Source organism: Vanessa cardui, chromosome 7 (assembly GCF_905220365.1).
Source record: "Vanessa cardui chromosome 7, ilVanCard2.1, whole genome shotgun sequence".
Lineage (NCBI taxonomy): Eukaryota > Metazoa > Arthropoda > Insecta > Lepidoptera > Nymphalidae > Vanessa > Vanessa cardui.
In genome coordinates, this window is record NC_061129.1 from 11,377,221 (window position 1) to 11,390,130 (window position 12,910).

Consider the following 12,910-nt stretch of genomic DNA (forward strand, 5'->3'; position numbering starts at 1 on the left):
GTGTCGTATAACTTGGAACGCTTTGGAACATGCATCCACTAGCATTATTGTCCCTCAATACCAATTCAGTGTTCATGTGCATCACTATTAAGCTTTTTATGTTTTCCATTAATGTATTGCACTGTCACAGAAAGTATTGAACGGTTACTAATGTTTATCTTTATTAGATTTTTATAAATACTTTAATAATAAATATTATGTTTCGAAATTTGAAGTTCGTAACCATTCAATACGTTAACACGATATCTAAATCGTTTTTGTCAGCACAATAATTTAATCAGGTATAATAACTAAATTACGAATAAATTAAACATATATTGAAAGAGACTTTGTAATGTTGATTTAAATATCTACACTTAAATATTATTTAAGTACGATACATCAAAAATATATCTTAAACATGTATAAAGACTAAAATATTCTTTAATAAAAACTTTCATAGATAAGATAAAATCATATTAATACCTATATAATACACCTCGTATACGTATGTAAAAATGTATTTTTTATTACATTTTGTAAATGATGACAAGTACCTAATTGTTTTTAATTACCGTAGCTCCTTCGTAACATGAGCCCTAGTAAGCGTTGGTCGAGCGCCCGAACCAGCTCAGTAACGCGTCAACTGCACCAAGACTCCACCGGTTCCGTCGTTGTACCTGATGAAGGTAAAGTGCCCATAATAGTGCCAATAAAGACCCAGTGTATGGGCCAAATTATTTTTCTTCTGTTAAAAATATATATCGGAATTATTTACTGCGCTGTTGCATTTTCGTTGACTGTAAGATGCAGAAACCAAGCATGTTACAGATTTCTGACAACTTGTGTGAAGATTCAGATATTGGTTCAAAACGAAAATTGTAAAAAAATTGGCAATTCATATTACCGTGTGCTATATGAAGGGTATTTAGCGAATGTAGAGTTTAGCGATTGACACCCGTGAAGAGGAACGTCATCTTGTCTCATAGAATACATTTTTTAATTCACATTGAACTTATTTTAATGACATTTTCTTTTGTCTCTTTTTCTCCGGTTCGAGATATTTCTTTTTTCAAACCTGAACTAGGGTTTTGTCATAATCTAATCGGGTATAAAGCTTCCGTAAGCACTTAGGCATTAATTGTGTGATTGTAAGATTGTTACCTCATAGTATTTGTAATTCTAGGGCTGAGAAAATATGTTATTATTATTTTTCCAGAATCAGTAATGGAAATAGAAGAACCAACATTAATGGATGATATTGTGGCTGCAGTCGTAGACTTCTTCCAAGTCCTAATCAGGTAGGTTACTACCATAGCGTCCATAGCAATCAGTAAAAATATATAATTAAAAAAATGATGATTGAGGCGCTGATTTTTGAGCATGATATGCATGGTAGTATTAACTACATGTTACTGTTGTAAGGAAATGACTTTAAAAACGATAATTTATACCAATTAATAGGAAGATATCTGGAGAAATGGCCGATTTGACGGACGCACTGTAATAAATATAAACTGCTACTTAGAACTTAGAAGGTCATTGCGACCCCAAGCGTCCAACAGTTACCAAAACCTGTGTCTGTTAATACATTGGCTTACAGACTATTGCAAATTGTAACTCAGCAATAAAAAGTTTGCTGACCGAAAAAGTACTTTTTAATGTTTGATACACCAACAGCCTTGCCTAAAACCTAACTACTAATAGTAACTATATATTTTTTAAATACTTTTCAGGTCGTCCTACATAGCGACAACGATAACAATGATGGCTTGGAGTATAATGTTTCACTCATGGTTGACATTTGTGTTCCTCATGTGGGCAAATATCGTGTGGTTATGTCAGGACCAGCGCTCCTTTATGTTGAAGACGAGTCCCGTGCTGGTCTGCTACGCAATGCTGCTGCTTATCGCGCAGTACATATACGGAATGAATCTTACGGAGAGCGAGCTACCGTCTAATATAACAGAAAGTATCCTGCCAATTTCTTTACTTTTAGTATATTTTATATTTATTGTGTACTTACTCGAACTTTTAGTATGTTTTGATATTCTTGAAAAGCACTCGCTAAACTTATGTTAGATTTTATATCAATATAACTATTATATTAATAAAACAATTTCAATGACCTTGCGCTGCGACTCTCCAGGTATGAACCGACCCATAAAGTATATATTTAATTTTATCAGTCAATGCTCTGATCCTTCGACATTGTATTATTTCTCAAAAATACTTATATTCGTGAATTGTAAACTAACTAGATAGAGGAAGCAATTTTAAAGTTGATCTTTACGTGATATTTCCGGAAACATGATATATTTAGCCGTCTAGATTCGTTTCGCATACAACTTTCGGTCGGTCCGCGGCAGGAGGTGAACCTGCACCAGATCGGCCTGGGGCGCGAGGAGGGCGAGCCGTGCGTGCCGCTGCTGATCAAGTCGCTGTTCACGTGCATGTTCTGGGTGACGCTGCGCCAGCGCGTGCAGGAGCTGCGGCGCCGACGCCTCTCCGCCGCCGTCACCGACATGGCGGCGCCGCTGCACCTCACCGTCTCCGCCGCCGCCGCCGGTACACGCACTGACCATTTATACGACCACTCTTAATTAAGCTACTTTCTTCCATGACACTGTTATTAGTCTATTTTATAAACATAAAGAAGAATTCTTATAGGTATATCATATAGAAAGTTGAACCCTTTAATTTTAGCAAGTATATCTATAATTAAAATATATATATTCTAATAATATAAGCTCTTAATTCGTGACTAAATTGGAAGATAAATAATAATAAATTAATCATGTTTTCTTCTTGCGATCTTATCTTAAAGGTTTGATGATTGGTAATCTATGACATCTATTCATTATTTTTTTTAACTGTCACTTAATAAAAACAGTTAAATTATCCTAAACTAAAAAGTATTTTTAACTAAAAGTATTTTTTATTTTCATAATTATTCACTAAAACATTTTTAACTTTCCATCACGTTTCAGTAATATTTATTCGATTATATTTTATAAATTTAAGAATGATTAACAAATCAATGGACCCGTGGTCCCTTAGCAGCTTTTGGAAATAAGTTTACTCAAAAAACTTTTGTATTATATACTAACATTTAAAACCTTTGCTTCATCTGCACCGTGCCGGTTGAATAGGCTATTTGACTGGTTTTTAAAATCTATTTTATATTATTTAGTAGAGGTTAAGGAACCCAGTAAAAGTAGATTTTATTATTTCTAGTACATATTTGCCTAAAAATATCATATTAAAAATTCCATATTTAAATAACGCACGAAAACCCTACTTGGACAATATGGCGCTGGAATGGAGTCGGTGACGTCACTTTGCTGTATTTTAATCTGTGGTACATATAGTAGAAAAGCAAGGTTTACAACAAAGTGACTTCATCATATGCCCGGCTAATCAGGAGCGTTTTGTGTCACGTGACGAACGTTTGAAAAAATGCATCTTTATTTATTGATTTTTGATTAAATTAAGTATTATTTTCAATTTTCGTTAGTAAATAACCATTTTTAAACTCATAATATACAGTGGTTACAATAATTCAAAATTTATTTTTCGCATTGTCAAATAGCCTATTATGTGTGGGCTAAAGCGTCGCAAATGGTACCATTATACTTTTGTACTAATTCATGTTCTCTGATTTGTTGATTAAGTTAATATCGAGGAGTTTATTACGTTATCAAAAAATAATGTTCACAGATTTATGGCTGATATTTTTCGCATTGTCAAATAGCCTATTCTGCTTTCTTTTCTTTTCCCACTACATGTTACGCGTTGGATATAATAAGTGTCTGGTGGGGGTAGGGGTGGACGCGTCCCGCGAGGAGGAGCAGCGCTCGCGCCTGCTGGTGGCGCTGGGCGAGTGGCTGCGGGCGGCGTGCGCGCGCTACTGGATCTACGTGGTCGTGATCATGCTCTTCGTGATCGGCATCACGGGCGACCGGATGACTATATTCAGGATCATATACATGTTCCTATTCCTGTTTTTCATACTCATGTTCCAGGTATTTTATATTTTTAACAACAACAGCCTGTAAATTCCCACTGCTGGGCTAAAGGCCTCCTCTCCCTTTGAGGAGAAGGTTTTGTAAGATATTCCACCACGCTGTTCCAATGCAGGTTGGTGGAATGCACATGTGGCAGAATTTCTATGAAATTTGTCACATGCAGGTTTCCTCGCGATGTTATCCTTCACCGCTGAGCACGAGATGAATTATAAAGACAAATAAAGCACATGAAACAGCAGTGCTTGCCTGGGTTTGAACCCGCAATCATCTGTTAAGATGCACGCGTTCTAACCACTGGGCCATCTCGACTCAGACGTAAACGAAAGTTAAAACTCTTCTTTCGAATGCTTTATTTAAGACCTAAAATTGATGAAAGTTTGAACAGATTAATATATGAGTTTTACGAATATATTGTAAAAACTTGGTTCTTTCTTTACTTTCCTTAACATATAACCCATTGCAAGTAATTATTTATTTCATTTACTTAATATTTTTGCAGATAAGTTGGTACTGGTGGCGTCGTCTGATGTACGTCTTTTGGATAACAGTTATTATATATTCGATGATCAATCTTATTCTAATTTATATATACCAGTTTGATAATTTCTCGAAGACCATAGAAACGTATTTGATGATCAACGAGAGATTGTAAGTATTTTGCTCAAATTTGCAATTAACAATGTGATCAATTAAAAGACTGATTGAAGACGTGGGATTTTTTTTTAATTTTTTTAATTTTTTTTAGGCAACATGATCTGGGCTTAGAACCCTATCATCGGGCAGACTTATTCGTAAAACTACTAACACCGACCTTGTTTCTCATCATTACAATAATGCAAGTGCACTATTTCCATAAAGACTTTATGGCATTATCCGACCCTAAAACGAGGTTAGTCGAAATAGGATGAAAGTCTGAACTGTATAAATTTAATTTGAATTGTTTATACCTTGTTTTGCGTTTCAGGACAAATAGTATAGCTAGAGATGTAGACTCGAGTAGACCTAGTCAAGGCGGTGCTTCCACTATGAAAGATGATGTAAGTGCATTTATCTCAACGCCATTTAATATGTACCTATATTATGTTGAAAAAAAGTGTCGTAAAAATGAGTTTACCATTTTCCAGCTGCCACCGCTACCCCTAGAAGGTAGACCCGCAAACGAGCACTCGGACAGCGACACTGAAGCAGAGCAGTCTATAGGAACGTCTTCCTTCAATACTGCTGCTCGTCGTTCTATGTACAGGTAAGCTTATTCGTGTGTGAGTGTGTGAGTCTTGGCCCGCCAATCATCCGCTATTAGAATAACTATGGGGCTAAAACGGAGAAAATTAAAGTTGCCGCAAAGTTGCAAACACTTAATCGAACGTCGTATTTCAATCCGTAGTACACTGATTGATTGGCATTGCAGGACAGTGCCCGTGCTTCTATTTGAAGAAAAAAAAAATGTTTAAACCTATCAATTGATTCACTTTAACTTAGCCCTTTCATAAATTCAAATCTCCTGTAAAAATAATCGGTAAATAAAGCATATTGTTAAATGCACGATTATATACATAATAAAAGCGTATACAATTGAATTTACGTTAACATGATTTTATATATTTAAATGTTGAAAAAGAGTTCTTGCCAGTGCTTCTCGGTAGAATCTACATTCCGAATATAGTTTTGGCTTCACTCAATATAGTTTTTATCGATATATGTATATATATCGATAGAACTATATATACATATCGATATGATATGTGTATAAATATGTCGATTAAAAAGTGTTCGTAAAAGCCTACTGGAAGACAGTATATGTCGACATGGGTTTGAGCGCGTTGCGGTGGTGTGGTATGCGCAGGAAGGCGTCGCGCAGCCGGTCGCAGGCGCGCGGCGGCGGCGCGGCGTGGCGCGCGGCGCGCGGCTGGGCGTGGCGGCGCTGCGGCGCGCTGCGGCGCCGCCTGGCCGACTGGACCGACAAGGCCTTCATCCTACTCGACATACACCTCATCAAGATCGTCTTCCTCTCGCTCATGCTGCTCTGCGTCTTTAATGTAACATTCTTTATATTATTTCATCATTATCTTATCTTGTAAATGATTATTATGACGTGTTATGATTCTTCTTTTTATTTAAAAATTTAAAATCGATCTTGAACATATGTTAGACTGAGCTTTAAAGTAAACGATGAAATGTCAGAAAGTGATGTAAATTACATTTAAAGTAATTACGCATCAAAAGTAGGAAGTTTCACTGCAGTCGACCGACTTGCAGCATCGCACTGAATAGCATTACAGACGTCAGGGATACATCTCATCAAACATTTAACAATTGATATTTTTTATATTTATTTTGTTAAAAAAAATTAAAGACAGCTTAGCAACCTACGAGTTATGTTCATGGCGTGACAATTAAAGTCTGAACTCAGTCAATGACAGCATAAAAAGAGCCATTGTTATTTGGCAACAAAACTAAGATAAACAATGAGAATAAGTTAATATTTTTTATTATAATGATACTAAAGTATATCTGAACATTGTTTGCAGGTCTGTGCGATGCACGTTCCAATAATGATAATTATCGCACCGGCGCTCTTGCTGAGCTCTCGTAAGCAAAGAATATGCGTATTGCTAATATCTACTCTGATAAGTGTATATTTCATGGCGAAGATGGTCTACCAAATAGAGTACATCAAACATTCATTTTTTGATGTGAATTGTACAAAGGTAAGTAAAAACTTCCAGCTGCAGATGTAATTAAAGAAAAAGCCACATCATTTCAAAGTAAATTAAATCGTTGGCACAGGTTTGGGATAACTAACGGAGTATAAAAAAAAATTAACGATGAAAGTTTTGTTCCGTTTTCATAGTATATACTGATTATTTTGCACACGATTTCTAAAACGATTTTATATGCATATTTTGCTTATGTTTTTCATATGTAATATTAAATATGTGAATAAGTGGAGACCAAGTATTCTTTATTTGTGTATATGCTTCTCGGGCTCAAAAATGAACACAAAAATCGTGAAGAAGTAGATTTTCTAGATCTGCCTTAGAAGAAGGAATGACATTTATGGGTTTTTCTTAATTTTTACTATTAAGCCAAATTCGTGCAGGGATTGTTTATAGCAATCAGTAATCAGCTTCATTATTTCAGATGGGAGAGAATAGTACAATGAATACTACAGTTTATAACAACGCCGAATGGGTTGGGTTCAGCAAGGCGACGTCGAAGCGACCTCTAGTGGTGCTCCTAAAGGGCTATATAGGCCTAATCGCTGTTTTCACCTTCTACTCACTAGTCACATACAGGCAACAAACACTCAGGTAGTCAGATTATTCTATAATAAAATAGATTCTATCTCAAATGCTACGACTAGATTAGCCTTAGCAAAAATGTAACTAATATTTTTAGGAGCATGGGTCTCCTACCGGCCAACAAGGAGAAGATAATGTTTCCCGATGTCACCCGCGTGGACGCGGATAAAAACCTGATACATTGCTTCAAGTACTTGGTGAACTACGGCTTCTACAAGTTTGGAGTGGAGGTAGTAAAGTAAAGTAAAGTAAAGTAACAGCCTGTACATTTCCCACTGCTGAGATAAGGCCTCCTCTTCCATTAAGGAGAGGGTTTGGAACATATTCCACCACGCTGTTCCAATGCGGGTTGGTGGAATGCACATGTGGCAGAATTTCGATGAAATTAGACACATGCAGGTTTCCTCACGATGTTTTCCTTCACCGCCGAGCACGAGATGAATTATAAACACAAATTAAGCACATATATATATATAGTGGTGCTTGCCTGGGTTTGAACCCGCATTCATCGGTTAAGATGTACGCGTTCTGACCACTGGGCCATCTCAGCTCTCAGCAGGAGTGGAGGTAGTACTTTGAAATCAATAACTGAAGCGTCGGGTGAGTCCCGAAGCGGCGTGGTGACGTGCGTGTGGGTGCAGATCTCGCTGATGTGCCTGATGGGCGTGATCGGCTCGCGCATGGACGTGTGCGCCGTGCTGTACGCGGGCTGGCTGCTGGCGCTGGCGGCGGCGCGGCGCGCGCGGCTGGCGCGCCTGTGGCCCGCCTTCACCGCCTGCGTCACGGCGCTCGTGCCGCTGCAGTACATGCTGGCCGTGGGCTTCGTGCCGCAGCTGTGTCTGCGCTACCCCTGGAGCGGCAACGACCAGGTGCCCTCCTCGCTCCACTGTTCTGTGATCACTTTTGAATCTTTATCAATACTTTAATTCCATTGATCATTTCAATCATTCATCAAAGAAATAAATCATTTAAAAAAAATAACATACAGGCCAATAACGGCTAACAAATTACATTGTTTTAAAGATATTGTGGCGTATAAATTGCCTAATCTAGATCTTACGACACAGGATCCAAATGAGCTTTATAATTCATTTTTTGAAGTAATACTAAAAGAATTTAACAATATATTTAAAATGAAATCATGTTATAGTAACACAAAATTAAAGTTTAGTGACTGGGCTACTGTTGGTATTTATAAAAGTAGAAATAAATTATACGACTTATATGATATGAGGCGGTGGAAACGAAGCGTAGCCTTTAGCGTAGCGTCATTAAATATTCCAAAATTTTTAAAACAGTATGCATTTCTGCTAAGTCCTTATATTTAAAGAAAAAAATCCTGAATTCTGATAATAGAATTAAAGCCACATGGGACGTTATTAGTAGTGTTAGTGGAAAACCCAAAAAGGAAATGATACCAATAGAATTGAACACAGGTCGTAGATACACAAGTTCTGAATTAGAGGTTACTAATTTATTTGAAACATTTTTTAATAAAGTACCCCATAAAATAACATTTCATTTAAAATCATCTACATCAAATGCAGCTAGGTTATTAAATAATAGTGTTTCTAAATGCGTTATTGATTTTTCATTTGAAATGGTTTCTGCAATATGTCATAAAAGTATTTAAAACTGTAAATATTAAAAAAATAACGACATATGGGGCATTTCGGTAAAAATTTTTAATAACATCATATACGATATTGCTCCGTATATAGCAGTAATTTTTAACAAGAGTTTAGACATGGGTTCATTTCCTAACTTGTTAAAATGTAGTAAAGTTTTACCACTTTTTAAAACTGGAAACAGAAGCGATCCCGGTAATTACAGGCCGAGGACGAGCCATTTCGGTACAAATGCTATTTTTCATGGTGAGCAATTCGGTTTTAGAAGAGGTCGCTCGACAACTGATGCGGGGATTGCGCTTCTAAAACATATTTACGATGCTTGGGAGAAATCACAGAACGCTATTGGAGTATTCTGTGATTTATCTAAAGCATTCGATTGTGTAGAACACGAAACGCTTCTTTATAAGCTCAAATATTACGGTTTTAAAGGTAAAGCTCTTGATCTCATCGCTTCATATTTAAGTCAAAGAATCCAGCAAGTTTTCATTAATGGAATAAAGTCTTCTGAATCTACGTTAAAAATGGGAGTTCCACAAGGTTCAATTTTAGGTCCCTTTCTATTCCTAGTAAATATAAATGATCTTCCTTTCTTTGTTAAGGGTATTTGTGGTATAGTGTTGTTTGCTGACGATACTTCGCTGATTTTTAAGGTTGACAGGAAAAAAAATGACTATGACGATGTGAACGGTGCATTATCACAGATACACAATTGGTTTACAGTAAATAATTTAGTTTTGAATGCTCAAAAAACAAAATGTGTAGTTTTTACCCTACCTAATGTTAGCAAGCAAAATTATAATATATCTTTAAATGGTGACCGTCTTGAAGTAGATGATACGACGGTGTTTTTAGGAATAGAATTGGATTCCAGACTTCAGTGGACTTCTCATTTATCATCCCTAACAGGAAGACTCAGCTCCACAACATACGCGGTTAGAAAAGTTAGACAACTAACTGATATTGATACCGCTCGTTTAGTTTATTTTGGTTATTTTCACAGTATTATGTCATATGGCATATTACTTTGGGGTAACGCTGCAGATATTGAATCTGTCTTTGTTTTACAAAAGAGAGCCATCCGGTTTATTTATAATCTTGGAGCTAGAGACTGTCTTCGGGATGTTTTTAACAAAGTAGGAATACTCACTGTTGCGTCGCAATATATTTACAACAATATTATGTATATTCACAGTAACATTGATCACTTTGATAAAACCAGTGATAATCATTGTATGTGCACTAGGAGTAAGGATAAGCTTATAACGCCAAGTTTCCGACTCCGCAAAGTCAATAAATCCTTCTTGGGGCAAGGTATCCGTTTCTATAATAAAATTCCGCAGAAATTTTTAACTTTGCCGTTTAGTAAATTCAAATCGTTTGTAAAAAACACATTGTTAGAAAAAGCATATTATTCGATACAAGATTTTGTAGATGATAAAAAAGCGTGGAGTTAATACCTGTTGACTTCCAAGCAGGATACATTAATTGAAATAATTGTATTTAATTAACATTGTATTATTAGACGTTGTATTTTTTAAATGTTAAAAAAGAGTAACTACTGAGTTTCTTGCCGGTTCTTCTCGGTAGAATCTACTTTCCGAACCGGTCGTAGCTTCACTTAATTGTAAAATGACGATTCAAAAGTGCTTATAAAAGCTTACTTGAATAAAGTTTATTTTGATTTTGATTTTGATTGATAACATTTTTGTAGCAAATGAAACATATCCGTACCTGGCTCTTCTTACCGTACGACGACGAGCCCCCGCATGCGGTGAAGCTAATCTTCGATTACTTCCTGCTCCTGTTCGCGGCGCGCCAGTTGAGGGTGTTCAGAGTCGAAAAAGTCCACGGCGATACTTACGCCGGCGGTTCCAACAGCGAGGACATCGGCAAGGACTGGGAGACCCCCAACTTTGTTAATCCAGTTCCGGACTTTTTAGGATATGTCGGGTAAGGGTAACCGTATTGTGCAGATCTTATACGTTCGTTATTATAAGTTCTCTTTACTTATAACTTTGACATGTTTTGTTTGTTAAAATAGCGTACTAGTCGCCATCTTTGAAAATGATTTACAATTTGAAGAAAATACTACTTGAATTAAATTAATGTACTTCTCTGTGGTCTTAAAAGTGGTAGTAAATTGTTTTTTTAAACGTATTTTAAATGCTAACTATAAATCTATTATGTATAATTATTATATATTTTTTAAAAAATGTAGTATTTATAACTTTTTTGTTTTACAGATCATGGTTAGATGTCTTAAAGAGAATGGTATTTCTGGGCATGTTGTGGGTGACCCTCGCCATTATGTTCATGACGGGCACCAATCGTGTCAATCTGTTTTCGATGGGCTATCTCATCGGGTCCTTCATATTCCTGTGGCAAGGGACAGACTTCTATTTACGTCCAAAGGAAGCTATATTGCAATGGTAAGTCTTGATAGAGCTGAGATGGCCCAGTGGTTAGAACGCGTGCGTCTTAACCGATGATTGCGGGTTCAAACCCAGGCAACCACCACTATATATACGTGCTTAATTTGTGTTCTAATTCATCTCGAGCTCGGCGGTGAAGGAAAACATCGTGAGGAAACCTGCATGTGTCTAATTTCATCGAAATTCTGCCACATGTGCATTCCACCAACCCGCATTGGAACAGCGTGGTGGAATATGTTCCAAACCCTCTCCTTAACGGAAGAGGTGGCCTTTATCTCTGCAGTGGGAAATTTACAGGCTGTTACTTTTTTTTTAAGTCTTTGTTGGCATATTGTATTATTGGACATTTAAGAGAATAGTATAACTTTTTTAAAGTTACCAGAAAGCGATTAACTGATAGATAAATTTCAATAAAATTAATTTTAATATTATATGTTACGAGAAAACAAATACATTGAAGATGAAAAATAAAATAACTTGTAGTACTTATCGAAAATTCCAGGTGGTCCTGGCTCCTCCGCTACAATGTGTCGGTTGTGGTCGTGAAGGCGCTGCTTCAAATCCCGGGCTGCATGTTCAGCTCGGTGCTGCAGGAACACGCGTGCTGGCTCGTGCAGCTGCTGGGCATCGGATGCGTCGACAAGTTCGCCGGCGGGAACATCGCCAGGTTCCTTAAGATGCAGTATGACAAGGTATGACAATTCGAAATTATGTCCCAAATAATTCTTAAAGTGAAAAATATTACTATAACACCAAATGTATTACGTCTGTTGCACTACTATTTATTTACTTTTCAAAATTACGTGTAATTTTAATATGAAATTTTAAGCCAGTAGAAAATTAATTATGAAGTTTTTTCTTAGGATTCAATGTGTTCGGTTCCTCAAGAAGACATTGGTTTGGCGTGGGATGGAGTTTGTTTCGCGTTCCTGATATTGCAAAGGAGACTTTTCCACAGTTACTATTTCTACCGAGTTATCGATGAAAGCAAAGCGACCACTGTTCTCGCATCTAGGTAGTCATTTTACCTCTTAATAAGCGACCAAACTTGTTATTAATATTTGATAGGACTACTTCTTAAAATCTACCAATTTCTAGAGGTGCGGATTTAATTGAAGAACTTCGTCTAAAACAAATGAACATTCAAGAGGAACAAGAGGTTAAGATATTGGAAAAGATTAAAGTTAAAATGGAAAGGATTAAAGCAAATCAGAAGAAGATACAGGGAGTTATGTCAAAGGAACCCGTACACCACGACGCAGGTACATTCGTAATATTTATACTTGTAGTATGGATACTTAAATGGTAACATAAAACAAAATATATTGAACGATTAACGGTTTGAACTTATGAAAGGGATTCTGTTACAAAAACGGCTATTCTAATAGTCAAATGTATTTAGTGTATAATGTAAATCAGTCTCTAAGCATCAGTTGCTTTTCGTGCTATCACAATAATAGAAGAGGAGGACGAAGAAGAAGATGCAACGCAACCCGGCGAGTCGGAACAAGTGCCGCTCGTGCGCGGCGACTCCGAGG

General features: G+C 36.7%; 1 protein-coding gene across 1 annotated transcript in view; it reads left to right on the plus strand.

Moving 5' to 3' along the window:
- The window catches only part of LOC124530822 (piezo-type mechanosensitive ion channel component), a 47,895-nt gene that overhangs the window by 18,237 nt on the left and 16,748 nt on the right, over positions 1–12,910 (plus strand). The window contains exons 9-27 of the mRNA XM_047105143.1: positions 560–668; positions 1,199–1,280; positions 1,716–1,947; positions 2,349–2,547; positions 3,805–4,004; positions 4,507–4,655; positions 4,753–4,896; positions 4,972–5,044; positions 5,132–5,250; positions 5,851–6,043; positions 6,536–6,715; positions 7,149–7,318; positions 7,407–7,539; positions 7,951–8,178; positions 10,652–10,890; positions 11,184–11,369; positions 11,875–12,064; positions 12,236–12,387; positions 12,471–12,634. Of these exons, the coding sequence (XP_046961099.1) occupies positions 560–668; positions 1,199–1,280; positions 1,716–1,947; positions 2,349–2,547; positions 3,805–4,004; positions 4,507–4,655; positions 4,753–4,896; positions 4,972–5,044; positions 5,132–5,250; positions 5,851–6,043; positions 6,536–6,715; positions 7,149–7,318; positions 7,407–7,539; positions 7,951–8,178; positions 10,652–10,890; positions 11,184–11,369; positions 11,875–12,064; positions 12,236–12,387; positions 12,471–12,634 (3,142 nt within the window). The remainder of the gene's footprint in view (positions 1–559; positions 669–1,198; positions 1,281–1,715; positions 1,948–2,348; positions 2,548–3,804; positions 4,005–4,506; positions 4,656–4,752; positions 4,897–4,971; positions 5,045–5,131; positions 5,251–5,850; positions 6,044–6,535; positions 6,716–7,148; positions 7,319–7,406; positions 7,540–7,950; positions 8,179–10,651; positions 10,891–11,183; positions 11,370–11,874; positions 12,065–12,235; positions 12,388–12,470; positions 12,635–12,910) is intronic.